General features: G+C 39.5%; 1 protein-coding gene across 1 annotated transcript in view; it reads right to left on the bottom strand.

Annotated features, from left to right (window-relative positions):
• Positions 1–17,601, bottom strand: part of IFT56 (intraflagellar transport 56) — a 46,863-nt gene extending 29,262 nt beyond the window's left edge. The window contains exons 1-7 of the mRNA XM_028106356.2: positions 17,518–17,601; positions 16,869–17,006; positions 13,543–13,635; positions 11,210–11,324; positions 9,491–9,540; positions 3,981–4,126; positions 2,869–3,040 (exon numbers count right to left, since the gene is read on the bottom strand). Coding sequence (XP_027962157.1) covers positions 2,869–3,040; positions 3,981–4,126; positions 9,491–9,540; positions 11,210–11,324; positions 13,543–13,635; positions 16,869–17,006; positions 17,518–17,520 — 717 coding nt within the window. The 5' untranslated portion in view covers positions 17,521–17,601. The remainder of the gene's footprint in view (positions 1–2,868; positions 3,041–3,980; positions 4,127–9,490; positions 9,541–11,209; positions 11,325–13,542; positions 13,636–16,868; positions 17,007–17,517) is intronic.
• Positions 17,602–18,199: the final 598 nt, after the last annotated feature.

Raw genomic sequence — 18,199 nt, 5'->3', positions numbered from 1 at the left:
GACGCTTAATGACTGAGCCACCCAGGCGCCCCCTCCTCCTTCTTTAAACATGAGTCTCCCTTAATTTCTTAGTCATACTAAGCGTGAAGTCTTAGTATTCTCATTCAACCAATACTTAATTGACACCAACTTTGTGTGTGCGTTGGGCCAGGTACCAGGACACACATGTCAAAAGACACAGTTTCAATCCTCAATAAGCTTGTCTAGATGAAAGATAGCTAGGCAACTATCAAATAGCATGCATGATATTTTATATCTATATCTACATATATACCTATATGTATCTACAAATATATCTATATCTATCTACCTATAATCACATATAAGAGAAAAGAAGAAAGTACCCCTAAATTTGCAGTTAGGTCGATGGGCTTTAGAGTCAGATAGACAGGGGTTTGAGACCTGAATTTGTCACTTGTTAGTCATAAAACTTTGGGCAAGTTATTTAAAGTACATCAGGAATTAAGTGAATCAGTACAGATTATATCATGCTTACTACAGAAGGGCAGAACGCTATTGGTGTTTGTGGAGAGAATGAACCATAGAATATTGGACGTATTATACAAATTGCCAGAGGAATGCCTGATTTTTAAGTGGTTTAATAAAATTATTGGCAAACACAAACTATATTCTACTGCTAACCCCCTCCCCGAAAAAGCTTGTCAGGGTACATTTGACATAGTCATCTCCTGCTGGAATACATTATAAAATTAATATGTAAACATCACAGACACAATTTCAAGTGAAAAAGCATGTCTTTTGGGGGATAGGAAATATAGTTTGGCGTCCTGACTCACATCATGCTAGACCTACAGAATACTGGTTAACCACGCTACCCATACCAGACTATGGAAAGAACACATGCAGACAAAATGTAAACATTTAATAGACTGGAAAATATTGGCAAATCCCCAAGACTAACTCAAGGTAGAAAGGCAAGAATATATTTCTTTTATTTGCTCTTACCAAAGGCCATAAACTCTAAAGAGATCAAATTGCGAACCAGTTTACTATTAAACTGCTGATGCTGGAAACCAGCCAATTAGGCAGACTCCGGGGACTCTGCAGTTGAAGTGAGTATACCCAAGAACATATTGTACATAACATAGAAATGGACTGCTCAAGGGCGCCTGGGTGGCTCAGTCGTTAAGCCTCTGCCTTCAGCTCAGGTCATGATCCCGGGGTCTTGGGATCGAGCCCCACATCGGGCTCCCTGCTCTGCGGGGAGTCTGCCTCTCCCTCTCCCACTGCCCCTGCTTGTGTTCCCTCTCTTGCTGTGTCTGTGTCAAATAAATAAAAAAAATCTTAAAAAAAAAAAAAAGAAAGAAAGAAATGGACTGCTTGATTGCATACTAAGCAGTTGAAGTGGTGGGCATTCGTATTGCCAGAACAGACTACTTTTATCGACATAAGCCACAAAATGTGAATCTGGGCCTATGCGAAGGACATATGCTTTCCACTCCACCCCTCTCCCACGATTACTAAACACTGTTTCACTCAGGAGCTGAGTCTGCTGTCAGCTACGTAATAATGTCCCTTGCTATTACATTTACACAGTGAATTTTGCTTTGATAGAGTTGGTTTGCTGATTTCAGTTCCTTTCCCACCTCCTCCAGTGGCACAATCCCAGCTGGAACTGTTTTTTGGGCAGGGGTGGGATTTTAAAATTTTGACACATGCACAAATTTTACATTGAATTTTGATGGCTTCTGGCATCAACTAAAATAATGGCTGAGGAAGTAATTTCCATGGCCCCCCTCACACTGTTAATCTAAAAATGACCTGTATAGGGGTGGCTGGTTGGTGGAGTGTGTGACTCTTGATCTTGGGGTTGTAAGATCGAGCCCCATGTTGGGTGTAGAGATTACTTAAAAAAATGAGATCTTTAAAAAAAAAATCACCTGTTTATTACATAAATAAATATCTGTAAATAAATATAGTATAGAACATGCCCTCTTTTTTCTCTCTCTCTCTGTATATGTGTATATATGTGTGTGTGTATAGTGTTAAATAAAAGGAGGTCCCATGGTATGGGACCATAAGACCATAGTATGGTCTACTATGCACTCTCAGTTTCCTACATAAAGAAAGCTAAAGCAGAATTTCTTCACAGGATTGTCAGGGGAACTAAATAATAGATACAAAGCATTCTGCACAGTGCCTAGAAGTTAGCTAATTTCTAAGTATTTATAAAATGTTTACCACTATTGCCTCTTGGGATAATCCTGAAAGAGACGGTGAATTGTACCAAGCAGAATAAGGCATTCCAGGAAATGAGAAAAGCTATGAGAGTAGGAGAGCATGGTGTGTGGAACAATGTCAGTGGCTAGACAGGAGAGGACAAGGCCAGAGGCAGGGAAATTATTTAAAGAACTGAAATAAAAGATGAGGAGTGCTCAGACTAGAGCAATGGTAGAGGAGAAGAAAGGATAGATCAAAGAGATATCTAGGATGCAGAACTGAAAGGAACTGGTAGATGATTAGATGGGGCGGTGAAGAAAAAGACTGATGGAAATCCTAGGCTTGTGATGTGATTTACATGCTGGTGACAATGAACCACAGAGTCACAAACCTATTTTAGAGGAAGAAGCAGAACTGTTTAGTTTTGACATATTTAAGGTAATGTAAAGCATCTAGGTAAAGATATCTACAATACATTAGACACACAGAACTCAGAAATTGACATTTTTTTAGAATATCTAATCAATATAAGTATTTATATATAGTTGGTTCTCATAGAATCACCCTGGCGATAACAAAGGGATATTAACCAGGAGTTACAAATAATAGAGTCTTATGAATAACCCAAAAAGTATAGGGTTACTCAAAGTGGAATTCAGTAAATTAAAAACACATTTCCATCACTACCTCAGCTGCTTTGCCGTTGTAAAGGCGAAAATGATTACAGGCCTTAAGATTGAGTGCGATGGTGCTATCAGGAATTTGCTGAAGGTAAACTGCCAGAACTTCTTGAGACACATCATAGTAATCCAACTTGTAGTAACATAGGGCCACATATACATTGAGGGCAAGGTATTCCCTATTAGATGAAAGAATTAAGGGTTAACAGTTTAAGTCTACTTCATAGTAAGGTTGTCAAACTACAAAGACTTTTTTAATGGCTCAAATGGACAGCCAGGCGAGGAGGACATGAATTTGCCTTTTGAAGAAAGAAGGCAAGATATCATCAGTGCAATATTTTTCTTTTGTATTGTAATATTTGGATGTTTTGATTTAAGTAGAATGAGAGATGACAACTAAAGGAGAAAGGGAAGCATTCAACTCCTACCAGTTCATGTTAAAAAGACTAAACTAATGTATGCTGTAACTGGCCTAAACTGTAAATAAGCATACATCAGACAAAGGATGGACACACAAAGCAGGCAGATGCCATGACTGAGAAGGGGAATGGGTTGGGTATAGGTAAGCAAAAGGGGAGAAGGCAGGTGGATGAGATATTTTTGGGAAGTGGGAGAGATACCCAGTGGTCAGTGATAAAGTGGGAATGTTAGTTCTTCAGAATGGTTTATTTCTAATTTTGTCAGCAAGCTCCCTACAACCTATTACAATGCTGAAATGATACATGTAGACCATGCATTTTCAACAGGGGCCATATCATCCCCAAAGGGGTAAAAATCCTTATGAAGAAGTGGAAAATTGTACTCATTTTAAGTATAAGGCACAGATAATATGTTCAGTATATAAATGGACATACAGTATATCTGTGGTTTCAAACTTTCATGAGAAGGTGATGGGGGAGGAGGGAGACCAATGAGGCTCCTTGGAAGGGTGACAGTGAAATAAACATGGAGAAATCCTGATCTGGAGAATAAGAAGTTCTTAATCTGACCACATTATTAGCTAAACAGATTTGAACACATGGTGATACTAGATCGAAAGGACACTAGGTCCTCAGCCAAAGCAGTTACAGAAAAAAGCTAACAAAATGAGACTTGGAGTAGACATGAAAGGACACAGACCTGTTATCTAGGAGTATTCGCTTATAAATATCAATAGCTTCTTGGTAGTGAGATCGCATATAGTGGATTGAGGCCAAACTGAGTTGATCTTCTGTGATATCCTGAAGATTCTGATGAAAGTTCATCAACTTCTTCTCATCATTAAACTGAAATTGTCAGAGGGAAAAAGACATGGAAAGATTCATGTTAGAGTGCAGTTAATCAACACCTGTGGTACAGAGACTTTAACTCCTCCTTCAGCCATTTTTTTCTCTCAGTTCTCTCTATTTCCCTTCAGTTCCTTGTCTTCTCCCCTGTCTCTCCTTCAGAGAAAGAATGAAAACAGCCTCTGGAGGCAGAGCCTTGACAATGGAAAGACTCTGAGTCACAGCTAATGTTAATTACTTGACCCCTCCTCCTCCTTCTTCCTTTCTATTTTTTCTCCTATTCTTTTTATCATTCTTATATGCTGTTAATTAGAGAGACATTTTAAAAATATAAAGACACAGTAAGGTAGAAAGTTTAAAAGTATGTAAAGAGAGGGACACCTGGGTGACTCATCTTAAAAAATGTTTAAAAAAGTATATAGGGCGCCTGGGTGGCTCAGTCGTTATGCGTCTGCCTTCGGCTCAGGTTATGATCCCAGGGTCCTGGGATCGAGCCCTGCATCCGGCTCCTTGCTCCGCGGGAAGCCTGCTTCTCCCTCTCCCACTCCCCCTGCTTGTGTTCCTGCTCTCGCTGTCTCTCTCTGTCAAATAAATAAATAAAATCTTTTAAAAAAAAGTATATAAAGAGATATAATAGACAAACACTAAACAAAAGAGTGGTGTAGCTATACAAATATGACAAAGTAGACTTTACGTGAAGAGAAATTTTTAGAGATAAAGACAGACATTTCACAATGATATTGCAATCCACTAAATGGACGGAACAATTCTAAATTTGTATATACTTAATGATAGAGTCTGAAAAACATGTAATGCAAAAACTGAAAGAACTAAATAGAGATGGACAATTATACTATGAAATTTTTAAATGCATTAACAATAATTTTTTTAATATACTGCCTATGGATGATTTGATAAACTTTCTGTAAAATAATTTAGCAATATCAATTAAAAGCTTTTTTATTTTTAAGTTTTTTTTTTTATTTATTTGACAGAGACAGACACAACGAGAGCAGGAACACAAGCAGGGGGAGTGGGAGAGGGAGAAGCAGGCTTCCCGCAGAGCAGGGAGCCCGATGCGGGGCTCGATCCCAGGACCCTAGGATCATGACCTGAGCCAAAGGCAGTCGCTTAACCAACTGAGCCACCCAGGCGCCCCTAAAAACCATTTTTAAAAAGTCACAGTCTTAAAAACTAGTGACTCAGGGATACACTCATTATATAAAGTAAAAAAAAAAAAAAGCAGAATACAAAAATATATATTCAGCATGAGTCTCATTCTACAAAACAAAAAATGAACAAAATTTAAATATGTGTATAAACATAATTAGCTTTATTTGAGAGAGGGAGAGAGAGAGCGCGCGCACGAGCAGGGGGAGGGGCAGAGGGAGAAGCAGACTCCCTGCTGAACAGGAGCCCGATATGGGGCTTGATCCCAGGACCCCATGATCATGACCTGAGCTGAAGGCAGACGCTTAATCAATGGAGCTACCCAGGCGCCCCTTAAAAATAATTATCTTAAAAGGAGATATAAGATACCAATAAGATAAGTTACCTTTATTATTTTTTTAATTTAAATTTTAGGTAGTTAACATACAGTGCAATATTGGTTTCCGAAGTAGAATTCAGTGATCCATCACTTATATACAACACCAGGTGCTCATCATAACGAGTGCCCCCTTTAATGCCCATCCCCCATCTACCTCCCTCCATCAACTCTCCATTTGTTCACTATGGTTAAGAGTTTCTTATGGCTTATTTTCCTCTCCCCCTTTTTTTTCTCTTCCCCCTTCCCATATGTTCATCTGTTTTCTTTCTTAAATTCCACATATGAGTGAGATCATATGGTATTTGTCTTTCTCTGACTGACCTACTTCACTTAGCATAACACACTCTAGCTCCAACCATGTCATTGCAAATGGCAAGATTTCATTCTTTTTTATGGCTGAATTATAGCCCATTTCATATATATATATATATATGCCACATTTCTTTATCCATTCATCAGTCAATGGACATTTGTGCTCTCTCCATAGTTTGGCTATTCTTAATAATGCTGCTATAAACATTGGGGTGCATGTATATCTTTGAATCTGTATTTTTGTATCCTTTGGGTAAATATCTAGTAGTGCAATTGCTGGATCATAGGGTAGTTCTATTTTTATTTTTTTTAAGATTTTATTTATTTGAGAGAGAGAGAGAGAGCATGAGTGGGGGGAGGGACAGCGAGAGGGGGAGAAGCAGACTTCCCCACTGAGCAAGGAGCCTGACTCGGGGCTCCATCCCAGGACCCTGAGATCATAACCTGAGCCAAACTCTGACGCTTAACTGACTGAGCCATCCAGGCACCCCAGGGCAGTTCTATTTGTAACATTTCAAGGAACCTACACGCCGTTCTCCAGAGTGGTTGCACCAGTTTGCATTTCCACCAACAGTGCAAGAGGGTTCCCCTTTCTCTGCACCCTCACCAACACCTGTTGTTTCTTGTGTTAATTTTAGCTATCCTGATGTATGAGACGGTATGAGAGGTTTTGATTTGTATTTCCCTGATGTTGAGTGATGTTAAGCATCTTTTCACTTTTCATGTGTCTGTTAGCCATTTGGATATGTTTTTTGGAAAAGTGTCTATTCACGTCTTCTCCCCATTTCTTAATTGGGTTATTTGTTTTTTGGGTGTGGAGTTTGATAAGTTCTTTGTAGACTTTGGATACTAACCCTTTATCAGATACGTGGTTTGCAAATATTTTCTCCCATTCTGTAGGCTGCCTTTTAATTGTGTTAATTGTTTCCTTTGCTGTGCAGAAGTTTTTTTATCTTGATGAATTCCCAATAGTTTACTTTGGCTTTTGTTTTCCTTGCCTCAAGAGAGGAGTCTAGTAAGAAGTTGCTATGGCTGAGGTAAAAAGGTTGCTGCCTATGTTCTCCTCTAGGATCTTGATGGTTTCCTGTCTCACATTAAGGTCTTTCATCCATTTTGAATTTATTTTTGTGTATGGTGTAGGTAAGTGGTCCAGTTTCATTCTTCTGCATGATGCTGTCCAGTTTTTCCAACACCATTTGAAGAGAATGACTTTCCATTGGACATTCTTTCCTGCTTTGTTGAAGATTAGTTGACCATATAGTTGTGCATCCACTTCTGGGTTCTCTATTCTGTTCCATTGATCTATGTGTCTGTTTTTGTGCCAGTATCATACCGTCTTGAACACTACAGCTTTGTAATATATCTTGAAATCTGGAATCATGATGCCACCAGTTTTGTTTTTCTTTTTCAGAATTGCTTTGGCTATTCAGGGTCTTTTGTGGTTCCATAGAAGTTTTAAGATTATTTTAGCTCTGTGAAAAATGCTGGTGGTATTTTGATGGGGATTGCATCGAATGTGTAGATTGCTTTGGGTAGTATAGACACTTTAACAATGTTTGTTCTAATCCATGAGCACGGAATACTTTTCCATTCCTTTGTGTCCTCTTCAATTTCTTTCAGAAGTGTTCTATAGTTTTCAGAGTATAGATCTTTTATTTCTTTAGTCAGCTTTATTCCTACGTATCTTATTGTTTTTGGTACAATTGCAAATGGGATCGATTCCTTGATTTCTTTTTCTGCTGCTTTGTTATTGGTGTATAGAAATGCAACAGATTTCTGGACATTGATTTTTATATCCTATGATTTTGCTGAATTCATGTATCAGTTCTAGCAATTGTTTGGTGGAGTCTTTCAGGTTTTTTTATGTAGAGTATCATGTCGTCTGCAAATAGTGAAAATTTGACTTCTTCCTTGCCAATTTGGATGCCTTTTATTTCTTTTTGTTGTCTGATTGCTGAGGCTAAGACCTCCAGTACCATGTTAATTAGCAATGGTGAGAGTGGACATCCTTGTTTGTTTCTGACCATAGCGGAAAGGCTCTCAGTTTTCCCCCACTGAGGACAGTATCAGCTGTGGGTCTTTTGTATATGGCCTTTATGATGTTGAGGTATGTTCCATCTATCTACTTTGTTGAGGGATGCTGTATTTTGTCAAATGCTTTTTCTGCATCTATTGACAGGATCATATGGTTTTTGTCCTTTCTTTTATTAATATGCTGTATCACATTGATTAATTTACCAATATTGAACTACCCCTGCAGCCCAGGGATAAATCCCACTTGATTGTGATGAATAATTCTTTTAATGTACTGTTGAATTTCGATTTGCTAGTATTTTATTGAGAATTTTTGCATCCATGTTCATCAGGGATATTGGTCTGTAATTCTCCTTTTTAGTGGGTGTAGATGTTATTTCCTCTTTCAATTTTTGCTTACTTATATTTTATTTAATAGAATTAATGTGTAACTTCTATAATATGGAAAATTATTTTTAAAAAACCATTTTATGATGATAATCAAAATTACTGCTATAAATCAGGAGTGCCTGGCTGGTTCAGCAGGTAGAGAATGTGATTCTTGATCTTGGGATCATGAGTTTAAGCCCCACTTTGGGTGTAGAGCTTACTTAAAAAAAAAAAGAAAGAAAATTTGGGGTGCCCATCTGGCTCGGTTGGAAGAGCCTGTGACTCTTGATCTCAGGGTCATGAGTTCGAGTCCTATGTTGGATATAGAGATTACTTAAATGAATAAAAAAAAAACTTTAAAAAGGGGAGTGCCTTAGTGGCTCAGTCAGTTAAACATCCAACTCTTGATTTCAGCTCAGGTCATGATCTCAAGGTTGTGAGATCGAGCCCTGCATCAGGCCCCAAACCAGCTTGGAGCCTGCTTGAGATTCTCTCTCTCGCTCTCCCTCTGCCCGTCCCCCTCCCCTGCTCTTGCATGTTCGCTCTCTCTCTTAAAAAAAAAAAACCTTATTGCTATAAGGCAATTCTGAAAAGTGTGTATTTGTAGGAGTTAAGGTGTCTTAGAGTCTGCTTCCAAGAGACAACAGGATAGTTGAAACAAACTAATCTTAAATGACTACTACTTAAGAAGAACTAAAATCTAACATCTCTTAATTTGTAGTGTAAAGAACACTAAGGTGAAGAAAATCCTATAAAATTAATACTTATATTCTACTTGTTCTAGAAATATCATTAACAAGCATTTCTAGTTCATTATCTTTCACCATTGTTTTTAACAAGAAGGAAGAAAATAGGGCGCCTGGGTGGCTCAGTTGGTTAAGCGACTGCCTTCGGCTCAGGTCATGATCCTGGAGTCCCGGGATCGAGTCCCACATCGGGCTCCCTGCTCGGCAGGGAGTCTGTTTCTCCCTCTGACCCTCTTCCCTCTCATGCTCTCTCTCATTCTCTCTCTCTCAAATAAATAAATAAAATCTTTAAAAAAAAAAGAAGGAAGAAAATATATTTTAAAAACAAAAAATGTGAAATGAGAACATAAATACCTTATGAGCCAAGTGGAAGAGGAGGCGGTTTTGAAGTCGGCTTTTTGGAGCTGGAAAAAAACGTTCAAACCACTTATTAATTGTCTATGGCACTTAGTCCCATGCAAGAATGACATGAGACTCAGATAATCTTCCCAAATCCTTATCTGTGTGACCCTGATATGTCTCTTCTATAGTATATATATTTTAGTCTGGTCTCTACCTGCAGTAGCAGCAACAGCATCAGGAACCAGAAAAAAACTGTTCTCTTCTTCCCCAGCACTTGCTCTACCTGCTTCTGTCATGGTGACCCACCGCTCAGGACTCCACACATACAGTTCCAGGAGCAGCCCATTGCTGTGCTGTTCACACACTGACCAAACACTGGAAATAAGGTTATGTTTATCCCAATTCATGGAGAAATCCGTGTCATTCAGCTGTTCTTCCAAGTATTCTTGGTCAATTCCTTCAGAAATCTCCTTTTCTTCAATTACATGGCCTTTTCTTAAATACTAGCCCAATCTCTACTCCACAGATCTTTTAGCATGATAATCTGCCATATTGAAACAGTCAACCAAGCGAAAAGGTTAACACCTTTCAAGTTCCAAATCCCCTTTGCACTGTTGAAGAATTTTCCTAATTCTAGATACCTAACCCTACATCTCTTTACAGAAAAAACTCATACTTCAATGCATTAAAAAGAACAAAAATTATATGGAAAGATAGAGAGCTACCTTGATCACTTTCTATGTGCCTAACCCTATTCTAGGCACAGATAAAGTCTAGAAACATGAGATAAATAAGTAACTTAAAGGCCCATATAACTAGATTAAGAAAAACTACATGAGTACACAGGAAACAGTTTGGGTTCAAATGAAGAAAAGCTTCGAGTTCCACAAGATCCATGAATTTGAGCTGGAATAATATGTAAAATAATATGTAAACCCTAAATATGTATATATCAGTTAATTCTCTTAAGAATTCTATCCTGGAATATATTCTTCCCTAACAAATTTCCTAACAAACATTCCCTTGCCCAGTTTCTCTACATTTCTTTGAATTTAATTTGATTCATACTCTCATTCTTAATCTTTTCTCCCCTGTTTCTCTTTGCCCTATTCTTATTTGCAAGTTGATGTCCAATTCTTCTTAGACGGCTGTCAGGACAAGTAAAGCAAATGAAAACAAGTCTAGATTCTTCAAGCAGAAATTACCTGGGAAAACAGGGAAATTCAGAAGCAGGGAAAGCAGCTATAAAATCCACATCCCTAGGGCTTAGACAGCTACCTCCAGCTCCTACAACATCAATCCCCTACTATGAGGGAGCCTAAAAAAGATAACTTGCCCTTTTGCTTCTCTCGTCCTGCTTGTCTGTTGTAGCTTCTGGGGTGGCAGGGTGGGGAAAGGAAGCAGCACAGACATTAACTCTCTCTTTAAATATAAAGTTGCTCAGATTCAATGTTCTTTGAAGATTAAATCTATTTTCTAGTTTTCTTTTCTTTTTTTAAAAAATATTTTGTTTTTAAGTGATCTCTACATCTAACATGGGGCTCAAACTTACAACCCCAAAATCAAGAGTCACGTGCTCTACGGAGTAAGCCAGCCAGGCACCCCTATTTTTTAGTTTTCTCATTGCACTTGGTTTTTCCTCAATAGAAGAAGGAATTAAATGTTTTAAAATCTCCAAAATAACTCATACCATTAGTGATGAATACTAGATATTAAAAGGGTCCATTTTACCTTTAAATCCAGCGGCTTCAGCTTGTTTATACATCCCGAGAAAAAAGTAGGTACAGGCTAGGTTCACCCAGACTTCAGGATTGCAATTTTCCTCTTTTGTCGCATTTTCATATTCCTGAAATATATATTAAGCAGGGATCTCATTTCAGCAGTAAAGCAGTCGATGAGCAATTCCTCTATAATGGAATAGGATTTCTTACTGAGATTGAGCAACTTCACATTTAGGGAATCCTATATGCTCCTCAACTATTCTGCACCTGCAAGGTTAAATACTGAAGCTACAACTCAATCCTACCCATGGGGGGCCGGGGGGAGGGGCTGTTGTCCACATAATCCTTTTTTTTTTTTAAGATTTATTTATTTATTTGAGAGAGAGAGAGAGGCACACCCAGAGGGGAGGGGCAAAAGGAGAAGAGAATCAAGCAGACTGCATGCTGAGTGCGGAGCTGGACGCTGGGCTCGATCTCACACCCCTGAGGTGATGACCTGAAACTGAGTCTGACACTTAACTGACTGCACCACCCAGGCAGTGTTTTCCACTTTAAAACTTGTTTTTTCTCTCCTTTTTAACATTGATATGGGCTAACAAACTGCAGAAATGAAAAATAACTAAAATATTTTTTATTTTTGCTAACTTAAAAAGACAAACAAAAGGGGCACCTGGGTGGCTCAGTCGGTTAAGCTTCCAACTCTTGGTTTTGGCTCAGGTCATGATCTCCCGGTCATGGGATTGAGCCCCGTGTCTGGCTCTGAGCTCAGTGTGGAGCCTGCTTTGGATTCTCTTTCCCTCTCCCTCTCCACCCTCACCTCAAAAAAAATAAATAAATAAAATCTTAAAAAAAAAAAAAAAAAGGAGGGATGCCTGGGTGGCTCAGTCAGTTAAGTGTCTGCCTTCGGCTGGGGTCATGATCCCAAGGTCTTGGGATTGAGCCCCCAGTCGGGCTTCCTGCTCACAGGGAGCCTGCTTCTCCCTCTCCTCCCTGTTCATACTCCCTCTCGCTATCTCTCCCTCTCTCAGATAAATAATAAAATCTTTACTTTTTTTAAAGATTGTATTTATTTATTTGATGGAGAGAGAGAGAGCACGCAGGCAGAGGAAGAGGGAGAAGCAGGCTCCCAAAGGAGCAGGGAGCCTGATGCAGGGCTCGATCCCAGAACCCTGGGATCATGACCCGAGCCGAAGGCAGATGCTTAAGTGACTGAGCCACCCAGGCGCCCCATAAATAAAATCTTTAAAAAAATTTTTTAATTAAAAAAAAAAAGGAAAACAAAAGATACCTTATAAGAAATGCATAGGTTCAGTTAACTTAAAACCTGATAACCTTAATATACTACAAATATCATTTCATTCTAATTGTTTTCTGGCTTTATTTATTTGGCTTTACATTTTAAAAAGGCATTTTTTTCCCGACAAGAACACCTTCTGAGATTTACTTTGTCAACTATGTTTTCCATATACTCTTACTATTTACCAGTATATACCAGATACCTTTGTTATTTTTCTTACTACTTTTGGGCTACTCTCTCTCCCCTATATCTTTCACAAATACTGCCAGCTTCTATTCTGTCCTTTTCATATCTTCCCTTTGCCCTCACTGATTTTGTTGTTTTTGTTTTTCGTCATACCCCCTCATTACTTGATCTTGGACATTTCATTTTGGTTATGCATGTTCTATAAATATCCTTAGGTTACATTTGGGGGGTAAGAATATGTGGGAAATGTTTAAACAATTTCACTTATGCTTTAAAAACTGCTTGACAAAAGTCAACTATAATTTTATCTAGACTCATATTCCTATAGATTGTTCATTACATAGATGCTGTTTACAATGACCAAGAAAAACAACTTTCAAAACTCAACTTGCACAAATATAAAGATAACCTTTCTTATGTCTAAAATTAACCAAACAAACTAAAAATGAACTTCTTTTGAGAAAACCGTCATGGAAATTTTATCAAAAGGGTTTATTTTTCTTCTGAAGGTTTCCTTAAGAAATACTAATATTGATATTTTGAACAATCTCATTAGTATATATCTAAAAGCAAAGAGTAAACAAGACATTCATATATATATATATATATATATATATATACATACTTGAGCTTATATAGAAGAATTCTGAAGCAATACATCAAACAAGAGCCAATGGTGGCCTCTGTTAACAAAGAAATAGGATTGCAGAAGGCAAATAGGTGATTTTTTTCTTTTTACTTTGTTCCCTCCTGTATTATTTGAATTTTACCAGGAGCATGTATAATTATAATATAAAGCTTAATAACTTTTTCAAGACCCTTGTGTTGTAATTTTTTTTTTTTTTTTTTTTTTTACTAACCTCCAAAGCTCTCTTGTAGTCACCCAGGTGAAAAGCACAGTATCCAATCCACAGATTAGTATCTGCTTCTTGTTCCCCAACATGACGTTTGAACTTCAGGTTAAAATTTCATAAAAAAAGAAAAGACAAGAAAAGAAAAAAGAAAAAGACAGACAGACTTTGAATAAGCTGTCTATTTAAAAAACTGCTATGTTGGGGTGCCTGGCTGGCTCAGTCAGTGGAGTGTGTGACTCTTGATCTCGGGGTTTTGAGTTTTTGCATCCCACACTGGGTGTAGAGATTACTTAAACATAAAATCTTTAAAAAAATTAAAAACAAACAAACAAAAAACCCTGCTATGTTAAACTACTGATAAACAAATCAGCAAGGAAATCGCAAATAATAAAAGTAAGACAATACTGTTTAATTAAGACTATACCTAGGGAACTCAGCACAATTACTTTCTTTCTTTTTTTTTTTAAGTAGGCTCCACACGCAGCATGGAGCCCAACGTGGGGCTTGAACTCATGACCCTGTAATAAAGACCTGGGCTGAGATCAAGAGTCTGATGATGCTTAACTGACTGAGCCATCCAGGCACTCCAGCACAATTTCCTTCTGTCACAGAAACATATGTTTCTTTGAATGTTGCAACAACTAACAGAATATACATTTTATTTATTCCAAGAAGCATCATCAAATGCTGGAACAATTATTGCTGCAGAGCACCTTAAACAGGCTATATTGAAACAATGTATATAACTGTATGATCTTTTCAATTCCTTTCAATGTTAGGAATTAAAAGAATTTTAATGTTTGCTTTATACATTATTCAAGAAAGCTGTAACACAGAGAGATTATTTCTTAGACATTCACAAGATGAAAAATCTAGTTCACTTAATATTCCAGTTGAAAGAAACAGAAAGAAATATTTTCAAATATTTCACATTTGTTTTCCTGTATTTACTGATACATTATTCCAGAAAGTATTTAAGAGTTAACCCCATTACAATTCTGGGGGTTATTAAGGAACAGGAGATTTATGCAAAGTATCTAATGCCAAATAACTGAAGGTTAGAGAGATTAAGCAATGAACTCAAGACCACCACAGCCAGGGAAGGTACTAGCAGGGACCACGACAGCCCACTGACTCCACCACATGTATTCTCACCCTCCATGCTCTACTGCCTTCCAACTCACACTTCAAATCTGTCCCAGTGGTGCACACATATATTTATTCATAGGTATGACCTTTCACTGAGAATAAACCATTAAATCATTCTATTACTCTTGAATAGGCTTACCAGGGCCTCTCAGTCTTAAGGATATTCAGAAGACTGGCCTCATTTGTGTCCATTGTGAAAAAATATTTATGAATTTCCCAGCGAACAGAAGTCCTGTTCTGGAGGAAAGGAGTGAGGCCTTGAAGGAGGAGTTTGAACTCCCATGGTAAGGTGAGAGTTTTCCATTCTACAGGCTGATAAACCAAAAAATTGGTAAAAAATTAAACAGGGAGCCAACACATATTTATAGATCATTGGTATAGAACCCTAGGTGCCTTGACTATTACAAGATGAAGACATCCATCAATACTTTCTGGTCTAGGATAAGAACTTACTCCTGTAGTTAACTCCATAACATTAGAAATCTTCCTTTCACAAAATGCTGTGGATCTGAGTACAGTGTCTTAAGTCTGAAGAAATTCTTATTTGAAGGCTCCCTGAATTTGCTTCAGGAATTACCTGGAACCACAGGAAAGCTCATGAGACCCCCTTCCCCCAAACACAGCAGTTCCCACCCCCATACATCATGGCACTGTGACTGCCCACCTAAGAATGTAAGCACAGAATAGAGCCTCCCTGACAACTTAAAAGCAGTGTGGGATTACACAGTAAGGAAAATGTGGTCATCGTCTTAAAGAAAAGAGAGAAGAGAAACAGGGACTGATAAAAATTAGACATATGGGGCGCCTGGGTGGCTCAGTCGTTAGGGGTCTGCCTTCAGCTCAGGTCATGATCCCAAGGTCCTGGGATCGAGCTCTGCATCGGGCTCCCTGCTCCGCCAGAAGCCTGCTCCTCCCTCTCCCACTAACCCCTGCTTGTGTTCCCTCTCTTGCTGTCTCCGTCAAATAAATAGATAAAATCTTTAAAAAAAATTAGAAATACCTACCACTGAGTCCGTTGATTTACAGAGCTAGAAGGTCTTTCCAAGTCAACTTCCCTACTTTATTTATTTTTTTAAAGATTTTATCTATTCATTTGAGAAAGAGAGAGAGAGAGAAAGAGCATGAGTTGCGGGGGGGCAAAGGAGGGGGCAGAGGGAGAGGGAGAATAAGACTCCCCTGTGAGCAGGGAGTCTGATATGGGGCTCGATCCTAGGACCCTGAGATCATGACCTGAGCTGAAGGCAGATGCTTAACTGACTGAGCCACCCAGGCGCCCCCAACTTCCCCACTTTAAAGATAAGAAAGCTAACACCAAAAAAGTCAAACAAGGTGCTCGATATCAGAGCTAGTGAGAAACAGAAGACTATACATGGAAGACAGAGAAATATATAAAGCTAATTAAAACAATTATTGTTGATAGATTACAAGTAATATAACCGAAGTAGTGCTAGGGAGAAATGACTGGCACAACATAACTAGGCTGTGCTGTCAAAACGCTTCTTCTCTTCATTCTTTGGTGCGCCCCTTCATCCTCCTATAACGTGTGATTCCCACAAGGCAGTTTCTCAAAGTGTAGTATCCTTGGACAACCTACATCAGAAGCACTTGGGCCACTTGTCAAAAATGCAGGTTCCTGAGCACCACCACAGACTGATTTGGAAAGAATCAGAATCCCTAAGGTAGGAGTCCAGGAGTATATATTTGAATAAGTACCCTAGGTGATACTGATGCACATTAACAGTTGAGAACTACTGCCATAGAGATTCGAAGTATTTTCTGAAGATGTAGTATTCTAGACGATAAACATGAAGCATGGCGGTATCATTTAAATGATCCAAATTTTGTAACATATAATAGGAATAGAGCATATATTGGTCAGCAGTCAGGATAAACACTGTGTGAACTGATACAATACTAAATGTCCCTCCATTATATAGCTGAATTCCCCATCAGTGGGACTAGAGATAATTAAAAGTATCCCTCAAGAAGTAAGTCTATCTTCTCAGTTCATCGTTAATCAGGTCTATTGCTGACACGGAATCTGCAATCTGTGCCTGACTAGATTTACAAGAAGCCCCCCAAAAGCGCCCACCTGTTCCAAGAGCATAGAACCAACATTCACCCTAGCATTCATCCATATTCTGGTATCCACCTCCTAAGAAGCAACCTTCTTTGCACATTACCTCCAATAGGGTAATAGCTCCAGTGAAATCTCTTTGTGAAAGTAGCTCCTCTAGTTTCGGAATCTTCCTACCTTTCTTCTTTCTTTTGTCAGTGTGCGGTAGGTCCCCGCCTACAGCAGGTTTGGCCCTTGAAAGCATCTGTGAAAGAAGCAACAAAGACAAAGATAGCTTTATGATTCAACTCCGATGGTCAGTTTTAAACTCGGAGTGACAGCTCTAGGATTTGCATGTCAAATCCTTACCAACGCATCCCAGGGAAGCCCGTTCAAACTCTCTGTAACAGGTATTTTACTCAAAGGGCCATCACCCTGCACTTGAGCTGAACCCAACGGCTACTACACCCAATCTTCTGTATCAATTCATTCGAGGGGGCTAAGAGATGCTTTCGCGCAGCGTCTGTCATCTCAGCCTTTCCTTGGTCTGCTTTCCATCCTACGCGCAGCTTAGGTGCGGAGAAATGGAGAAGCAGGGGGAAGAAAGCTTTGAGGTGTTTACAGTTGCATCCCTGTCTCCCGTGAGAACAGGGGTAAGGCCGGGAGATCATCCTCCGCTGACACTCCTAGACTTCAACCAGAAGTGTGCTGAGAACCTCTGATCTCCAGTCCTAGGCTCTACTCAAAGTTCTCCCTCACTGTTCCGAGCCACTAACCATCTTGGCGTTGGTTCGGTGAGCCCCTTCCCGGGACAGACAGCAAAGGCCCGGCCTCAGCGCCTCTCCGCATCCACACAGCTCTCTCCGTCTCCACGGCAACACTGCGGGGGTGGAGTCTGGTTCGTCACGGAGAAGCGCTCTCAGGAGAACCGGTGCCCACGGCTCTTTGGTTCCGGCCGCTTCCGCCGCCGAAGGAGTGGAAGTTCTTCCCTTAGGAGGAGGGGCATCGTTCTCTGTTCTGGGAGTGAAAGTTTGTATCTCTGCTTATGGGTTTACTTTAAGAAAAAACGAATTCCAACGGCACTCTTTTTCAAATACGAGTTTCCCGGGGCCCTGGGTGGCTCAGTCCTTAAGCGTCTGCTTTCGCCTCAGGTCATGGTCCCACGGCCCTGGGATCCAGCCCCGCATCGGGCTCTCAGCTCAACCGGGAGTCTGCTTCTCCCTCTCCCACTCCCCCTGTTTGTGTTCCCTCATTCGCTTTATATCTGTCAAATAAATAAAATAAAATCTTCACACACACACACACACACACACACACACACACACACACACACACACACACACACACACACACACACACACACACACACACACACACACACACACACACACACACACACACGGATTTGGACCGTGTTGGGCTCCATAGCAACCCCTGGCGATGACTGCCACGTGATCT

The sequence above is a fragment of the Eumetopias jubatus genome, unplaced genomic scaffold, assembly GCF_037043125.1.
Source record: "Eumetopias jubatus isolate StellerSeaLion01/CBP00866 unplaced genomic scaffold, mEumJub1_p1.0 scaffold_14, whole genome shotgun sequence".
NCBI lineage: Eukaryota > Metazoa > Chordata > Mammalia > Carnivora > Otariidae > Eumetopias > Eumetopias jubatus.
The sequence above is the reverse complement of the archived record's forward strand: the minus strand, read 5'-3'. Positions and strand labels throughout refer to the sequence as shown.